The sequence below is a fragment of the Salvelinus namaycush genome, chromosome 31, assembly GCF_016432855.1.
Source record: "Salvelinus namaycush isolate Seneca chromosome 31, SaNama_1.0, whole genome shotgun sequence".
Classification (NCBI taxonomy): Eukaryota; Metazoa; Chordata; class Actinopteri; order Salmoniformes; family Salmonidae; genus Salvelinus; species Salvelinus namaycush.
Genome location: NC_052337.1, coordinates 3,930,635 through 3,943,801, shown reverse-complemented (window position 1 = coordinate 3,943,801; position 13,167 = coordinate 3,930,635). Strand labels below are relative to the sequence as shown.

Sequence of the window (13,167 nt, the reverse complement as noted above, 5' to 3'; positions counted from 1 at the left end):
TACATGATTCCCTATGTGTTATTTCATAGTTTTGATGTCTTCAACTATTATTCTACAATGTAGAAAATAGTAAACATAAATAAAAACCCTTGAATGAGTAGGTGTGTCCAAACTTTTGACTGGTACTGTATATCTCACACTGCACATAGAAATACTGACTTTCATTAAAATACTTTACTGAATACAAGAATATTTACTTTCATGAGTTCCAACACTCTACATCTTCATTTTGGTACTAATATGTACCAAATACCCTGAAGGTTGGGGTGGCAGGTAGCCTAGTGGTTAGAGCGTTGGACTAGTAACCGGAAAGTTGCTTGATCAAATCCCCGAGCTGGTAAAAATCTGTTGTTCTGTCCCTGAACAAGGCAGTTAACCCACTGTTCCTAGGCCATCATTGAAAATAAGAATTTGTTCTTAACTGACTTGCCTAGTTAAATAAAAAATAAAGGTTATTCAACAAGCTATGGCTAAAGTTAATTGTGTAAAAACCTTCTATAAACAAACATAACTAGCTACCTTTCTTTGCCTGTTCGTTAACTACATACAGAGGCTAGCTGCTTGACGCTAGCTAACTAATCAAAATGTCTGTTTGCATTTATTGATTGACCTCAGCTTGAATACCACCATATAGCTAGCTATCTGCATTAGCCTAGGTTTGTTCTCAGCCCCTTCTTATGACTGTCAGCCTGTGTTGTTGCAGAGAAATCAAGGTGCTCGATCCGGTTAGATAGAACTCTGTGAGATTCGTCTGAAAAGATGTTAGCAAAAAGGTAGCACATCGTTGGTTCTTAATAGACGGAGATGTGCACGCAAGGGCGATAAATTATACATTTAATAAAAACATTTTTTAAGTAGAATGGTCACTTAATGGACGTTGAAATCTCCAACGACCCTGTTAAAAATCCAGCATGTGGTTCTTGGTAACGGCCGGACGGCTCATGACGAGAGGCGGGGAGTGTGTTGTGTACCTCCAATCAAGTTGATTTGCGAATGTTCATCAACAATGTTGCCCTATTGGCTTAGATATTGTGGCAGGGAGATTTGACTCTCTCTCACCTGTACATCCAGAAGTTCCCTTCTTGACTGAGTAGCCAGGCTGACAGTGGCAGATGAACGAACCCTTGGTGTTCTCACACTCGCCGTGCATACAGATGTTGGAGTTCAGGTCACACTCATTCACATCTGGAGAGGGAGGAGAGGGGGAGGAAGAGGAAGAGGGAGGAGTAGGGGGGAGAGGAAGAGAGGGAGGAGAAGGAGGAGGAGGAAGAAAGGGAGGAGTAGGAAGAGAGGGAAGAGGAGGAGGAAGAGAGGGAGGAGGAGGAGGAGGAAGAAAGGGAAAAGGAGGAAGGAGGAAGAAGAGAGGGAGGAGGAAGAGGAGCAGGTGAGGAGGAGCAGGAGGAGGAGGAGGATGTAGTGAGGGAGGAGGAAGAGAGGGAGGAGCAGGAGGAAGGAGGAGGAAGAGAGGGAGGAGCAGGAGGAAGGAGGAGGAAGAGAGGGAAGAGGAGGAGGAAAAGAGGGAGGAGGAAGAGAGGGACGAGGAGGAAGAGAGGGACGAGGAGGAGGAGGAGGAAGAGAGGGAGGAGAAGGAAGAGAGGGAGGAGTAGGAAGAGGAAGAGAGGGAGGAGAAGGAGGAGTAGGAAGGAAGAAGAGAGGGAGGAGGAGGAGTCGGGAGGAGGAGCAGGAGGAGGAGCAGGAGGAGGAGGTAGAGAGGGAGGAGGAGGTAGAGAGGGAGGAGGAGGAAGAGAGGGAGGAGGAGGAGGAGGAGGAAGAGAGGTAGGAGGAGGAAGAGGAGGAGGAGGAAGAGGAGGAGGAGGAGGAGGAGGAAGAAGAGGAAGAGGAGGAGAGGGAGGAGGAGAGAAGGAAGGAGGAAGAGAGAGAGGAGGAGAAGGAGGAGTGGGACAAGGAGCAGGAGGAGGAAAAGAGGGAGGAGGAGGAAGAGAGGGAGGAGAAAAAGAGGGAGGAGGAGGAAGAGAGGGAGGAGTAGGAGGAGGAAGAGGGGGGAGGAAGAGGAGGAGAGGGAGGAGGAGGAGGAAGAGGGGGGAGGAAGAGGAGGAGAGGGAGGAGGAGGAGGAGGAAGAAGGAGGAAGAGAGAGAGGAGGAGGAAGAGGAGTGGGAAGAGGAGCAAGAGGAGGAGGAGCGGGAGGAGGAAGAGAGGGAGGAGGAGGAAAAGAGGGAGGAGGAGGAAGAGAGGGAGGAGGAGGAAGAGGACGAGAGGGAGTAGTTATATATCTTATCCGGCACAGATCAAATTTCAGGTCTTGTGAACATTCTGTGCAACTTTCGGCGCACGTTTACTTGAACAGTTATAGATTTAGACAGAAGCTACCGTGGCTATGTGAACATAATGTAGGCCTACCAGAGAGATTTATATGACAAGACTACATTAACATGTGTGTGGCGTTCAATGTAAGCCTACATTCTTGACATGAACCTTTTTAGCCACACCATATGATCTGATATGTTTGTGTGTCTGTGCACAGGTGTGTTCCCGTGTTCACGTGCACACGTGTGTGTATGAGTGCAGACGTGTGTGTATCTGTGTTTGTGTGTGAGTGTGCTCCCGTGTCAACGTGTGTGTATGTGTGCAGATGTGTGTGTGTGTGTAGATACCTATGCAGAGCCTCATGTTCAGGGCAGCCATAAAGCCGTCGTAGCACAGACAGTGGTACTCCCCTGGGATGTTAGTGCACTGTCCTCCATCACATATGTCAGGCTCCTGTTCACACTCATCCACATCTGGAGGGAGAGGGAGGGGAGGGGGAAGAGAGGGAGAGGGAGGAGGGGGAAGAGAGGGAGAAAAACATGGGGGAGATGGCAGGGAAGAGTAAAAAAAGAAGGAGAAATGCAGAAAGTAGAGTGAGTTGGGGGAGAGAGAGAGAGTAAGAGAAAACGAGAATAGGACAGCAAGTGAGGGAGGGAGGGTAAAAAAAGAGAAAGTTAGAGAGAGAGAGAGAGAGAGATAGAGATAGAGAGAGATAGAGATAGAGATAGAAAGAGAGAGAGAGAGAAAAAAGAGCAAACGTTAGTAGAGTGCACTAGACAGAACAGCCGGTGAGCAGCTGAGTAGAAAGTGTGAGTCAACTTCAGTCATCAGCATCTCTGACTGGCTGTCTGTCCGTATGACTGGTTGTCCGTCTGTATGTCTGACTGACTGGCTGTCTGTATGACTGTCTGACTGGCTGTCTGTCTGTATGACTGGTTGTCCGTCTGTATGTCTGACTGACTTTCTGTCTGTATGACCGGCTGTCTGGCTGATTGGCTGACTGTCTGACTGTCTGTTTGACTGGCTGTCTGGCTGATTGTCTGCCTGTCCGTCTGGCTGACTGTCCGTCTGTCTGACTGAAGTAAGAGTGATGGCTGCCCTGGACTCTGTGTACCTTTACACAATACCATCCAGGCAGTATAGGCTGGACTGGGGATGCCAGAGTTAGGGGTTACATACAGTACAGGTGAATATATACTGTACACTGTACAGCAGGTGGTATCAATATTGCTTGTATGAATATATCATACAGAGAACTAGGATTATGGAAGTGGTGGGATTGCATTATGCCCTTATTTTGAAATGTTGGATTTAACAGTGGAGTCAGTTCCATTTCAACTTTATGAATGGAATTTGACAAATTAAGTAACCAGGTATTTTACTCACATACTGTATATAGTAACCAGATAGTACAGAGTGTTTAGAGTAACCAGGTAGTACAGACTGTATAGAGTAACCAGGTAGTACAGACTGTTTAGAGTAACCAGGTAGTACAGACTGTATAGAGTAACCAGGTAGTACAGACTGTATATAGTAACCAGGTAGTAAAGACTGTATAGAGTAACCAGGTAGTACATACTGTATACAGTAACCAGGTAGTACAGACTGTATAGAGTAACCAGGTAGTACAGACTGTATAGAGTAACCAGGTAGTACAGACTGTATACAGTAACCAGGTAGTACAGACTGTATAGAGTAACCAGGTAGTACAGACTGTATAGAGTAACCAGGTAGTACAGACTGTATAGAGTAACCAGGTAGTACAGACTGTATAGAGTAACCAGGTAGTACAGACTGTATAGAGTAACCAGGTAGTACAGACTGTATAGAGTAACCAGGTAGTACAGACTGTATAGAGTAACCAGGTAGTACAGACTGTATATAGTAACCAGGTAGTACATACTGTATATAGTAACCAGGTAGTACATACTGTATATAGTAACCAGGTAGTACAGACTGTATAGAGTAACCAGGTAGTACAGACTGTATATAGTAACCAGGTAGTACAGACTGTATAGAGTAACCAGGTAGTACAGACTGTATAGAGTAACCAGGTAGTACAGACTGTATAGAGTAACCAGGTAGTACAGACTGTATATAGTAACCAGGTAGTACAGACTGTATATAGTAACCAGGTAGTACAGACTGTATAGAGTAACCAGGTAGTACAGACTGTATATAGTAACCAGGTAGTACATACTGTATATAGTAACCAGGTAGTACAGACTGTATATAGTAACCAGGTAGTACAGACTGTATAGAGTAACCAGGTAGTACAGACTGTATATAGTAACCAGGTAGTACATACTGTATATAGTAACCAGGTAGTACAGACTGTATAGAGTAACCAGGTAGTACAGACTGTATATAGTAACCAGGTAGTACATACTGTATAGAGTAACCAGGTAGTACAGACTGTATAGAGTAACCAGGTAGTACAGTACTGTTTAGAGTAGATTGAAAGGGTGTGTTTACCAGAGCAGCTTCTCTCGTCTGTCATCAGTGCATAGCCATTGTTGCAGCTACACATATAACTCCCCTCTGAGTTGGTGCAGTGCAGGTCACAGCCGCCATTCTCAATGGTACACTCATCAATATCTGAAAAACACACAGTTGGTCTTATTGAATGAAAACGAAGGAAAACAGGTTAGGAACAACTTAGTAAACAGGTTAGGAACAACTAAGTAAACAGGTTAGGAACAACTTAGTAAACAGGTTAGGAACAACTAAGGAAACAGGTTAGGAGCAACTAAGGAAACAGGTTAGGAGCAACTAAGGAAACAGGTTAGGAGCAACTAAGGAAACAGGTTAGGAGCAACTAAGGAAACAGGTTAGGAACAACTAAGGAAACAGGTTAGGAACAACTAAGTAAACAGGTTAGGAGCAACTAAGTAAACAGGTTAGGAGCAACTAAGGAAACAGGTTAGGAGCAACTAAGGAAACAGGTTAGGAACAACTAAGGAAACAGGTTAGGAACAACTAAGGAAACAGGTTAGGAACAACTAAGGAAACAGGTTAGGAACAACTAAGTAAACAGGTTAGGAACAACTAAGTAAACAGGTTAGGAACAACTAAGTAAACAGGTTAGGAACAACTAAGGAAACAGGTTAGGAACAACTAAGGAAATAGGTTAGGAACAACTTACGGAAACAGGTTAGGAGCAACTAAGGAAACAGGTTAGGAACAACTAAGTAAACAGGTTAGGAACAACTTACGGAAACAGGTGAAACAACGTATCTACCCTCTCACAGGTGTAATTGTTTAATGTGAATCATTACAAAATAAAAGTAATTTCCCACGGTGTAATGAGATAAATAGCTAGCATGTTATTGAATGTAATAAATAGCTAGCATGTTATTGAATGTAATAAATAGCTAGCATGACATGTTAGCTAGCATGTTATTGAATGTAATAAATAGCTAGCATGACATGTTAGCTAGCATGTTATTCAATGTAATAAATAGCTAGCATGACATGTAAGCTAGCATTTTATTGAATGTAATAAATAGCTAGCATGACATGTTAGCTAGCATGTTATTGGATGTAATAAATAGCTAGCATGACATGTTAGCTAGCATGTTATTCAATATAATAAATAGCTAGCATGACATGTTAGCTAGCATGTTATTGGATGTAATAAATAGCTAGCATGACATGTTAGCTTGCATGTTATTGAATGTAATAGCTCTACGATTGATTTCTCAAGAGTCCAAAATAAAAAGTGAACTTCAGAACATGTAAGCCTGAGTAAATGGCACGTAGCATGACATCGTATATAACATATGACTCATCTTTTATGTTGTAAGGTAGAGTTTAATGACCATACCTACGCAGCTCTGTCTGTCAGGAGTTGCTTGGTAACCAGAGTCACATGAGCAGTGGTAGGTACCGGCCACATTCACACACTGGCCGTTCCGACACAAGCTGACGCTCTGCTCGCACTCGTTGTAATCTGTGTGAGATAACAGTCGTGAAACACATGCTAAATGACTCAAAAAAAATGTAAATAAAGATATCGAAATAAACTAAACAACACCAGGATCGGTACATCCGAACATCCCACCTGCGGGACAGGTACAGGATGGCAACAACATCTGCCCGAGTTACACCAGGAACGCACAATCCCTCCATCAGTGCTCAGACTGTCCGCAATAGGCTGAGAGAGGTTGGACTGAGGGCTTGTAGGCCTGTTGTAAGGCAGGTCCTCACCAGACATCACCGGCCACAACATCGCCTATGGGCACAAACCCACCGTCCTGGACCAGAAAGGACTGGCAAAAAGTGCTCTTCTCTGACGAGTCGCGGTTTTGTCTCACCAGGGGTGATGGTCAGATTCGTGTTTATCGCGTTACACCTAGGCCTGTACTCTGGAGCGGGATCGATTTGGAGGTGGAGGGTCCGTCATGGTCTGGGGCGCTGTGTCACAGCATCATCGGACTGAGCTTGTTGTCATTGCAGGCAATCTCAACGCTGTGCGTTACAGGGAAGACATCCTCCTCCCTCATGTAGTACCCTTCCTGCAGGCTCATCCTGACATGACAATGCCACCAGCCATACTGCTCGTTCTGTGTGTGATTTCCTGCAAGACAGGAATGTCAGTGTTCTGCCATGGCCAGCGAAGAGCCCGGATCTCAATCCCATTGAGCACGTCTGGGACCTGTTGGATCGGAGGGTGAGGGCTAGGGCCATTCCCCCCAGAAATGTCCGGGAAATTGCAGGTTCCTTGGTGGAAGAGTGGGGTAACATCTCACAGCAAGAACTGGCAAATCTGGTGCAGTCCATGAGGAGGAGATTCACTGCAGTACTTAATGCAGCTGGTGGCCACACCAGATACTGACTGTTACTTTTGATTTTGACCCCCCCCCCCCCTTTGTTCAGGGACACATTATTACATTTCTGTTAGTCACATGTCTGTGGAACTTGTTCAGTTTATGTCTCAGTTGTTGAATCTTGTTATGTTCATACAAATATTTACACATGTTTCTTTTTTTGCTGAGTTTATATATAGTGTCGATTTCCCACACACCGATTAAGCCTAATTCTGGGTTAAACAGTATGCTCAACGGAGAATCTTCATTGAAAGGGTTTACATTATATTGTATCAATATTTGTGTTAAGAAAAGGACCATTTGAGAAGATAAGAGAGTGAGCGGTGGGAAAAATGTCCGCTAACGTAAATGTCACAAAAGAAAAACAAGACATCAGGTGATAAGCCTTATGACCTAGCAATGCAATGACCTAGTAACACTGTACATAACCTACTCAGAAGGACTAGAGGTGAATAACAACATTTGATGGGGTCTTAAAGGGGAAATCTGGGATTCAAACAACAACAAAGTGGCCACCCCACCATTTTTGGGGGTAAAAAACTGATGAATGGGGCTCAAGAAATGTAACCACTCATAAATTCACAGTGGGAGCTATGGCGGCAAGGACCAACCATTCATTGTATCAAAATTACAGTTTTAACCATGTTTTGACGCTATACAGTGTTTGTTTACAATTACATTGTTTACAAACAATGGAGTAAAAATATTTTATATTTTGGGTTCTGATGGGGTACGTCAGTTGAACTAAGCTCATTGGGCATTAATAAGTTATATCCTTCAAGAATCAATGGCTATATATAATTTAAGACCAGGCACCACAGGATAAAATTACACTTATTTATATAAGTATTTTCAAAAAGAAAAAATAAGAATGTCAAAAAGTTGATGTCAATTTATATATTTGTTAGTTTATCATACTACCGTCATCAAAATGTCATGAATTGTAAACCCTTTTAAATGGACATACATCCATAATTTCAAAGCTCACTACATTGAATCACACATCATTTTAAAACCCATTTTATAGATAATGTTACAAACTGGAGTCTGGACTATATGTAGTAACTTACTTTGAAGAGATGAGGATTGGGTTTAAATAGGTGTTTGGCGTTTGGTAGTCTAAATTCTGTCTTAGTCTTTAACTGCCATTTTCCAAAAGTCAGAATCTTCCCAATAGCCAACAAATTTTTCTCAGCCTCAGAAGCATTTGTTTTTACCAAAATGTGTGTGGCTATCCACAGATGTATTCTCCACTTATACATAGGGAATTGTTGATATTTTGTCAATTTCTTTTTCTAGATGACATTTTCTTCTGAAAAATGTGACAAAAACGCATTTTACGTACCTTTAGTATTCTACAAATTTACGCTGACTTCATCCTGTGTCCAGAAAAATGGATTTGCGTGATATCAAAAACCCTACACGTCTGTTGAGAAGAACCCTACACGTCTAATGAGAAGAACCCTACACGTCTGTTGAGAAGAACCCTACACGTCTGTTGAGAAGAACCCTACACGTCTGTTGAGAAGAACCCTACACGTCTGTTGAGAAGAACCCTACACGTCTAATGAGAAGAACCCTACACGTCTGTTGAGAATAACCCTACACGTCTGTTGAGAAGAACCCTACACGTCTGTTGAGAAGAACCCTACACGTCTGTTGAGAAGAACCCTACACGTCTGTTGAGAAGAACCCTACACGTCTGTTGAGAAGAACCCTACACGTCTGTTGAGAAGAACCCTACACGTCTGTTGAGTAGAACCCTACACGTCTGTTGAGTAGAACCATACACGTCTGTTGAGTAGAACCATACACGTCTGTTGAGAAGAACCCTACACGTCTGTTGAGAAGAGCCCTACACGTCTGTTGAGAAGAGCCCTACACGTCTGTTGAGAAGAACCCTACACGTCTGTTGAGAAGAACCCTACACGTCTGTTGAGAAGAACCCTACACGTCTGTTGAGAAGAACCCTACACGTCTGTTGAGAAGAACCCTACACGTCTGTTGAGAAGAACCCTACACGTCTGTTGAGAAGAACCCTACACGTCTGTTGAGAAGAACCCTACACGTCTGTTGAGAAGAACCCTACACGTCTGTTGAGAAGAACCCTACACGTCTGTTGAGAAGAACCCTACACGTCTGTTGAGAAGAGCCCTACACGTCTGTTGAGAAGAACCCTACACGTCTGTTGAGAAGAACCCTACACGTCTGTTGAGATGAACCCTACACGTCTGTTGAGAAGAACCCTACACGTCTGTTGAGAAGAACCCTACACGTCTGTTGAGAAGAACCCTACACGTCTGTTGAGAAGAACCCTACACGTCTGTTGAGAAGAACCCTACATGTCTAATGACAAGAACCCTATATGTTATTGAGGAGAACCCTACACGTTGCCAGTGTGTGTCTAGGCGACCTGCCCCGCCCCTCCCAAGCAGAGGCTACTCTACTGACAGTACCAGCTTGATTCAGAAGATAGGAAGAGACATAATTTAATTAGCTAGAGAAGAACGGATTACCTTTTTCAATGCTAGTTAAGGAAACTATAGGCCTAATTATCACGTTTGACGTTGGCTTTATTAACTACAAAAAAATAAGATGTGTTTTTAATTCAGGTGCTGCTCTGCACACACAAGCTTTGTTAGCTAACTAGCTTCTCTGGTCCAACGTTAAGTCAACTCTGAAGTTCAAAGACATTCAAAGTTCCTCCATAGAAGCCGTACCTCTGTAGATATAACTCTGTGGGCCTAATTCAGATAATGCATGTCATAACAAGATACCCAACGCTTCAAGCCTCCTCCTCAACCCTCTCTCCCCAAGAGAAAAATGTCAGTCGCATCTTGCGCCATAGGCTACACTTGTCTGTCCATCACGCACGTAAAAAAACTAGTTTGTGTCACACCCTGATCTGTTTCACCTGTCTTTGTGCTTGTCTCCACCCCCCCTCCAGGTGTCACTCATCTTCCTCATTATCCCCTGTGTATTTATACCTGTGTTCTCTGTCTGTTGTCAGTTCGTCTTGTCTTGTCAGGTCTTACCAGGTTGTTTTTCCGTCTCCCTGCTTTCTCAAGTTCTGTTTCCTAGTTTCCCCAGTTCTGGCCATTCTGCTTGCCCTGACCCCAAGCCTGCCTGCCGTTCTGTACCTGCCTAACTCTGACCCTATTACGAACCTCTGCCTGTCCTGACCCTGTGCCAGCCTGCTGTTCGGTACCTTATTGACTCTGCCCTGGATTACGGACCTCTGCCTGCCTTTGACCTGTCTTTTGCCTGCCCCCTGTTTGGGTCGATAAACATCTGTGACTCTAGCTGTCTGCATCTGGGTCTTATCCTGAGTTCTGATAGCTTGCCTGCTCTGTCCTCACTGATTGGTGAAGAAGTTCAATGAGGTAAATGTAAAAAGCAGTTATAAAAGGAACCGGTCATTTTTTGGGGTTCTGAACTTTATTTTGCTGGTCGCAACAGTGTAACAGAACAAAACAAAAAGTGCTTCTGTTCCGAACGAAACAATTGGAAAATTATTTTGGGTCCAACCACCGATTATAACCCTACATGTCTAATGAGAAGAACCCTGCATGTCTAATGAGAAGAACCCTGCATGTCTAATGAGAAGAACCCTGCATGTCTAATGAGAAGAACCCTACATGTCGTTGAGAAGAACCCTGCATGTCTAATGAGAAGAACCCTGCATGTCTAATGAGAAGAACCCTGCATGTCTAATGAGAAGAACCCTGCATGTCTAATGAGAAGAACCCTGCATGTCTAATGAGAAGAACCCTGCATGTCTAATGAGAAGAACCCTACACGTCTAATGAGAAGAACCCTACACGTCTAATGAGAAGAACCCTGCACGTCTAATGAGAAGAACCCTGCATGTTGTTGAGAAGAACCCTGCATGTCTAATGAGAAGAACCCTGCATGTCTAATGAGAAGAACCCTGCATGTCTAATGAGAAGAACCCTACATGTCTAATGAGAAGAACCCTGCATGTCTAATGAGATGAACCCTGCATGTCTAATGAGAAGAACCCTACATGTCTAATGAGAAGAACCCTGCATGTCTAATGAGAAGAACCCTGCATGTCTAATGAGAAGAACCCTGCATGTCTAATGAGAAGAACCCTGCATGTCTAATGAGAAGAACCCTGCATGTCTAATGAGAAGAACCCTGCATGTCTAATGAGAAGAACCCTGCATGTCTAATGAGAAGAACCCTGCATGTCTAATGAGAAGAACCCTGCATGTCTAATGAGAAGAACCCTGCATGTCTAATGAGAAGAACCCTGCATGTCTAATGAGAAGAACCCTGCATGTCTAATGAGAAGAACCCTGCATGTCTAATGAGAAGAACCCTGCATGTCTAATGAGAAGAACCCTGCATGTCTAATGAGAAGAACCCTGCATGTCTAATGAGAAGAACCCTACATGTCTAATGAGAAGAACCCTACATGTTGTTGAGAAGAACCCTACACGTCTAATGAGAAGAACCCTGCATGTCTAATGAGAAGAACCCTGCATGTTGTTGAGAAGAACCCTGCATGTCTAATGAGAAGAACCCTGCATGTCTAATGAGAAGAACCCTGCATGTCTAATGAGAAGAACCCTACATGTCTAATGAGAAGAACCCTGCATGTCTAATGAGATGAACCCTGCATGTCTAATGAGAAGAACCCTGCACGTCTAATGAGAAGAACCCTGTATGTTGTTGAGAAGAACCCTGCGTGTCTAATGAGAAGAACCCTGCGTGTCTAATGAGAAGAACCCTGCGTGTCTAATGAGAAGAACCCTGCGTGTCTAATGAGAAGAACCCTGCATGTCTAATGAGAAGAACCCTGCATGTCTAATGAGAAGAACCCTGCATGTCTAATGAGAAGAACCCTGTATGTCTAATGAGAAGAACCCTGCATGTCTAATGAGAAGAACCCTGCATGTCTAATGAGAAGAACCCTGCATGTCTAATGAGAAGAACCCTGCATGTCTAATGAGAAGAACCCTGCATGTCTAATGAGAAGAACCCTGCATGTCTAATGAGAAGAACCCTGCATGTCTAATGAGAAGAACCCTGCATGTCTAATGAGAAGAACCCTGCATGTCTAATGAGAAGAACCCTGCATGTCTAATGAGAAGAACCCTGCATGTCTAATGAGAAGAACCCTGCATGTCTAATGAGAAGAACCCTGCATGTTGTTGAGAAGAACCCTGCATGTCTAATGAGAAGAACCCTGCATGTCTAATGAGAAGAACCCTGCATGTTGTTGAGAAGAACCCTGCATGTCTAATGAGAAGAACCCTGCATGTCTAATGAGAAGAACCCTGCATGTCTAATGAGAAGAACCCTGCATGTCTAATGAGAAGAACACTACATGTCTAATGAGAAGAACCCTGCATGTCTAATGAGAAGAACCCTGCATGTCTAATGAGAAGAACCCTGCATGTCTAATGAGAAGAACCCTGCATGTCTAATGAGAAGAACCCTGCATGTCTAATGAGAAGAACCCTGCATGTCTAATGAGAAGAACCCTGCATGTCTAATGAGAAGAACCCTGCATGTCTAATGAGAAGAACCCTGCATGTCTAATGAGAAGAACCCTGCACATCTAATGAGAAGAACCCTACATGTTGTTGATAAAAACCCTATGTTGTTGAGTATTTTGTTATGGTGTTAATGATATAGACTGGGATTTGGCACATTATTGTAAAGTAACAAACATTAGTTAAAATGTTCAGTAACTGTTGTGTGTTCATTTGGTCTGTCTATTTTTTTGCTCAGTATTTGTTACATGTTCAGTATTTGTCATGTGTACTGAGGTCTAACATTTACAGTGTTGCTTACTCACCCTCGCACACTGCCCCGTCCGCAGTGAGCTGGTGTCCCTGGGGGCAAACACACTCGTAGCTGCCCTCTGTGTTCTCACAAGACCCCCCACGACACAGGGACGGGTCCCGCTCACACTCGTCTATGTCTGAGAGAACATACACACAACAGGTAATTCAGTATTAGTAACACACGGGATGACAGAGAAACTCCCTAACATGTCACCAACACTTATTATTTAAAAAAACAAAAACACATTGTACA

At 43.6% G+C, this 13,167-nt stretch overlaps 1 protein-coding gene across 1 annotated transcript in view; it reads right to left on the bottom strand.

Annotated features, from left to right (window-relative positions):
* LOC120026153 (fibrillin-2-like) overlaps positions 1–13,167 on the bottom strand; it is a gene marked incomplete at its 5' end in the record, with an annotated part of 236,899 nt that overhangs the window by 81,079 nt on the left and 142,653 nt on the right. Inside the window, 5 exons of the mRNA XM_038970976.1 lie at positions 1,060–1,185; positions 2,614–2,739; positions 4,742–4,864; positions 6,093–6,218; positions 12,926–13,051. Coding sequence (XP_038826904.1) covers positions 1,060–1,185; positions 2,614–2,739; positions 4,742–4,864; positions 6,093–6,218; positions 12,926–13,051 — 627 coding nt within the window. The remainder of the gene's footprint in view (positions 1–1,059; positions 1,186–2,613; positions 2,740–4,741; positions 4,865–6,092; positions 6,219–12,925; positions 13,052–13,167) is intronic.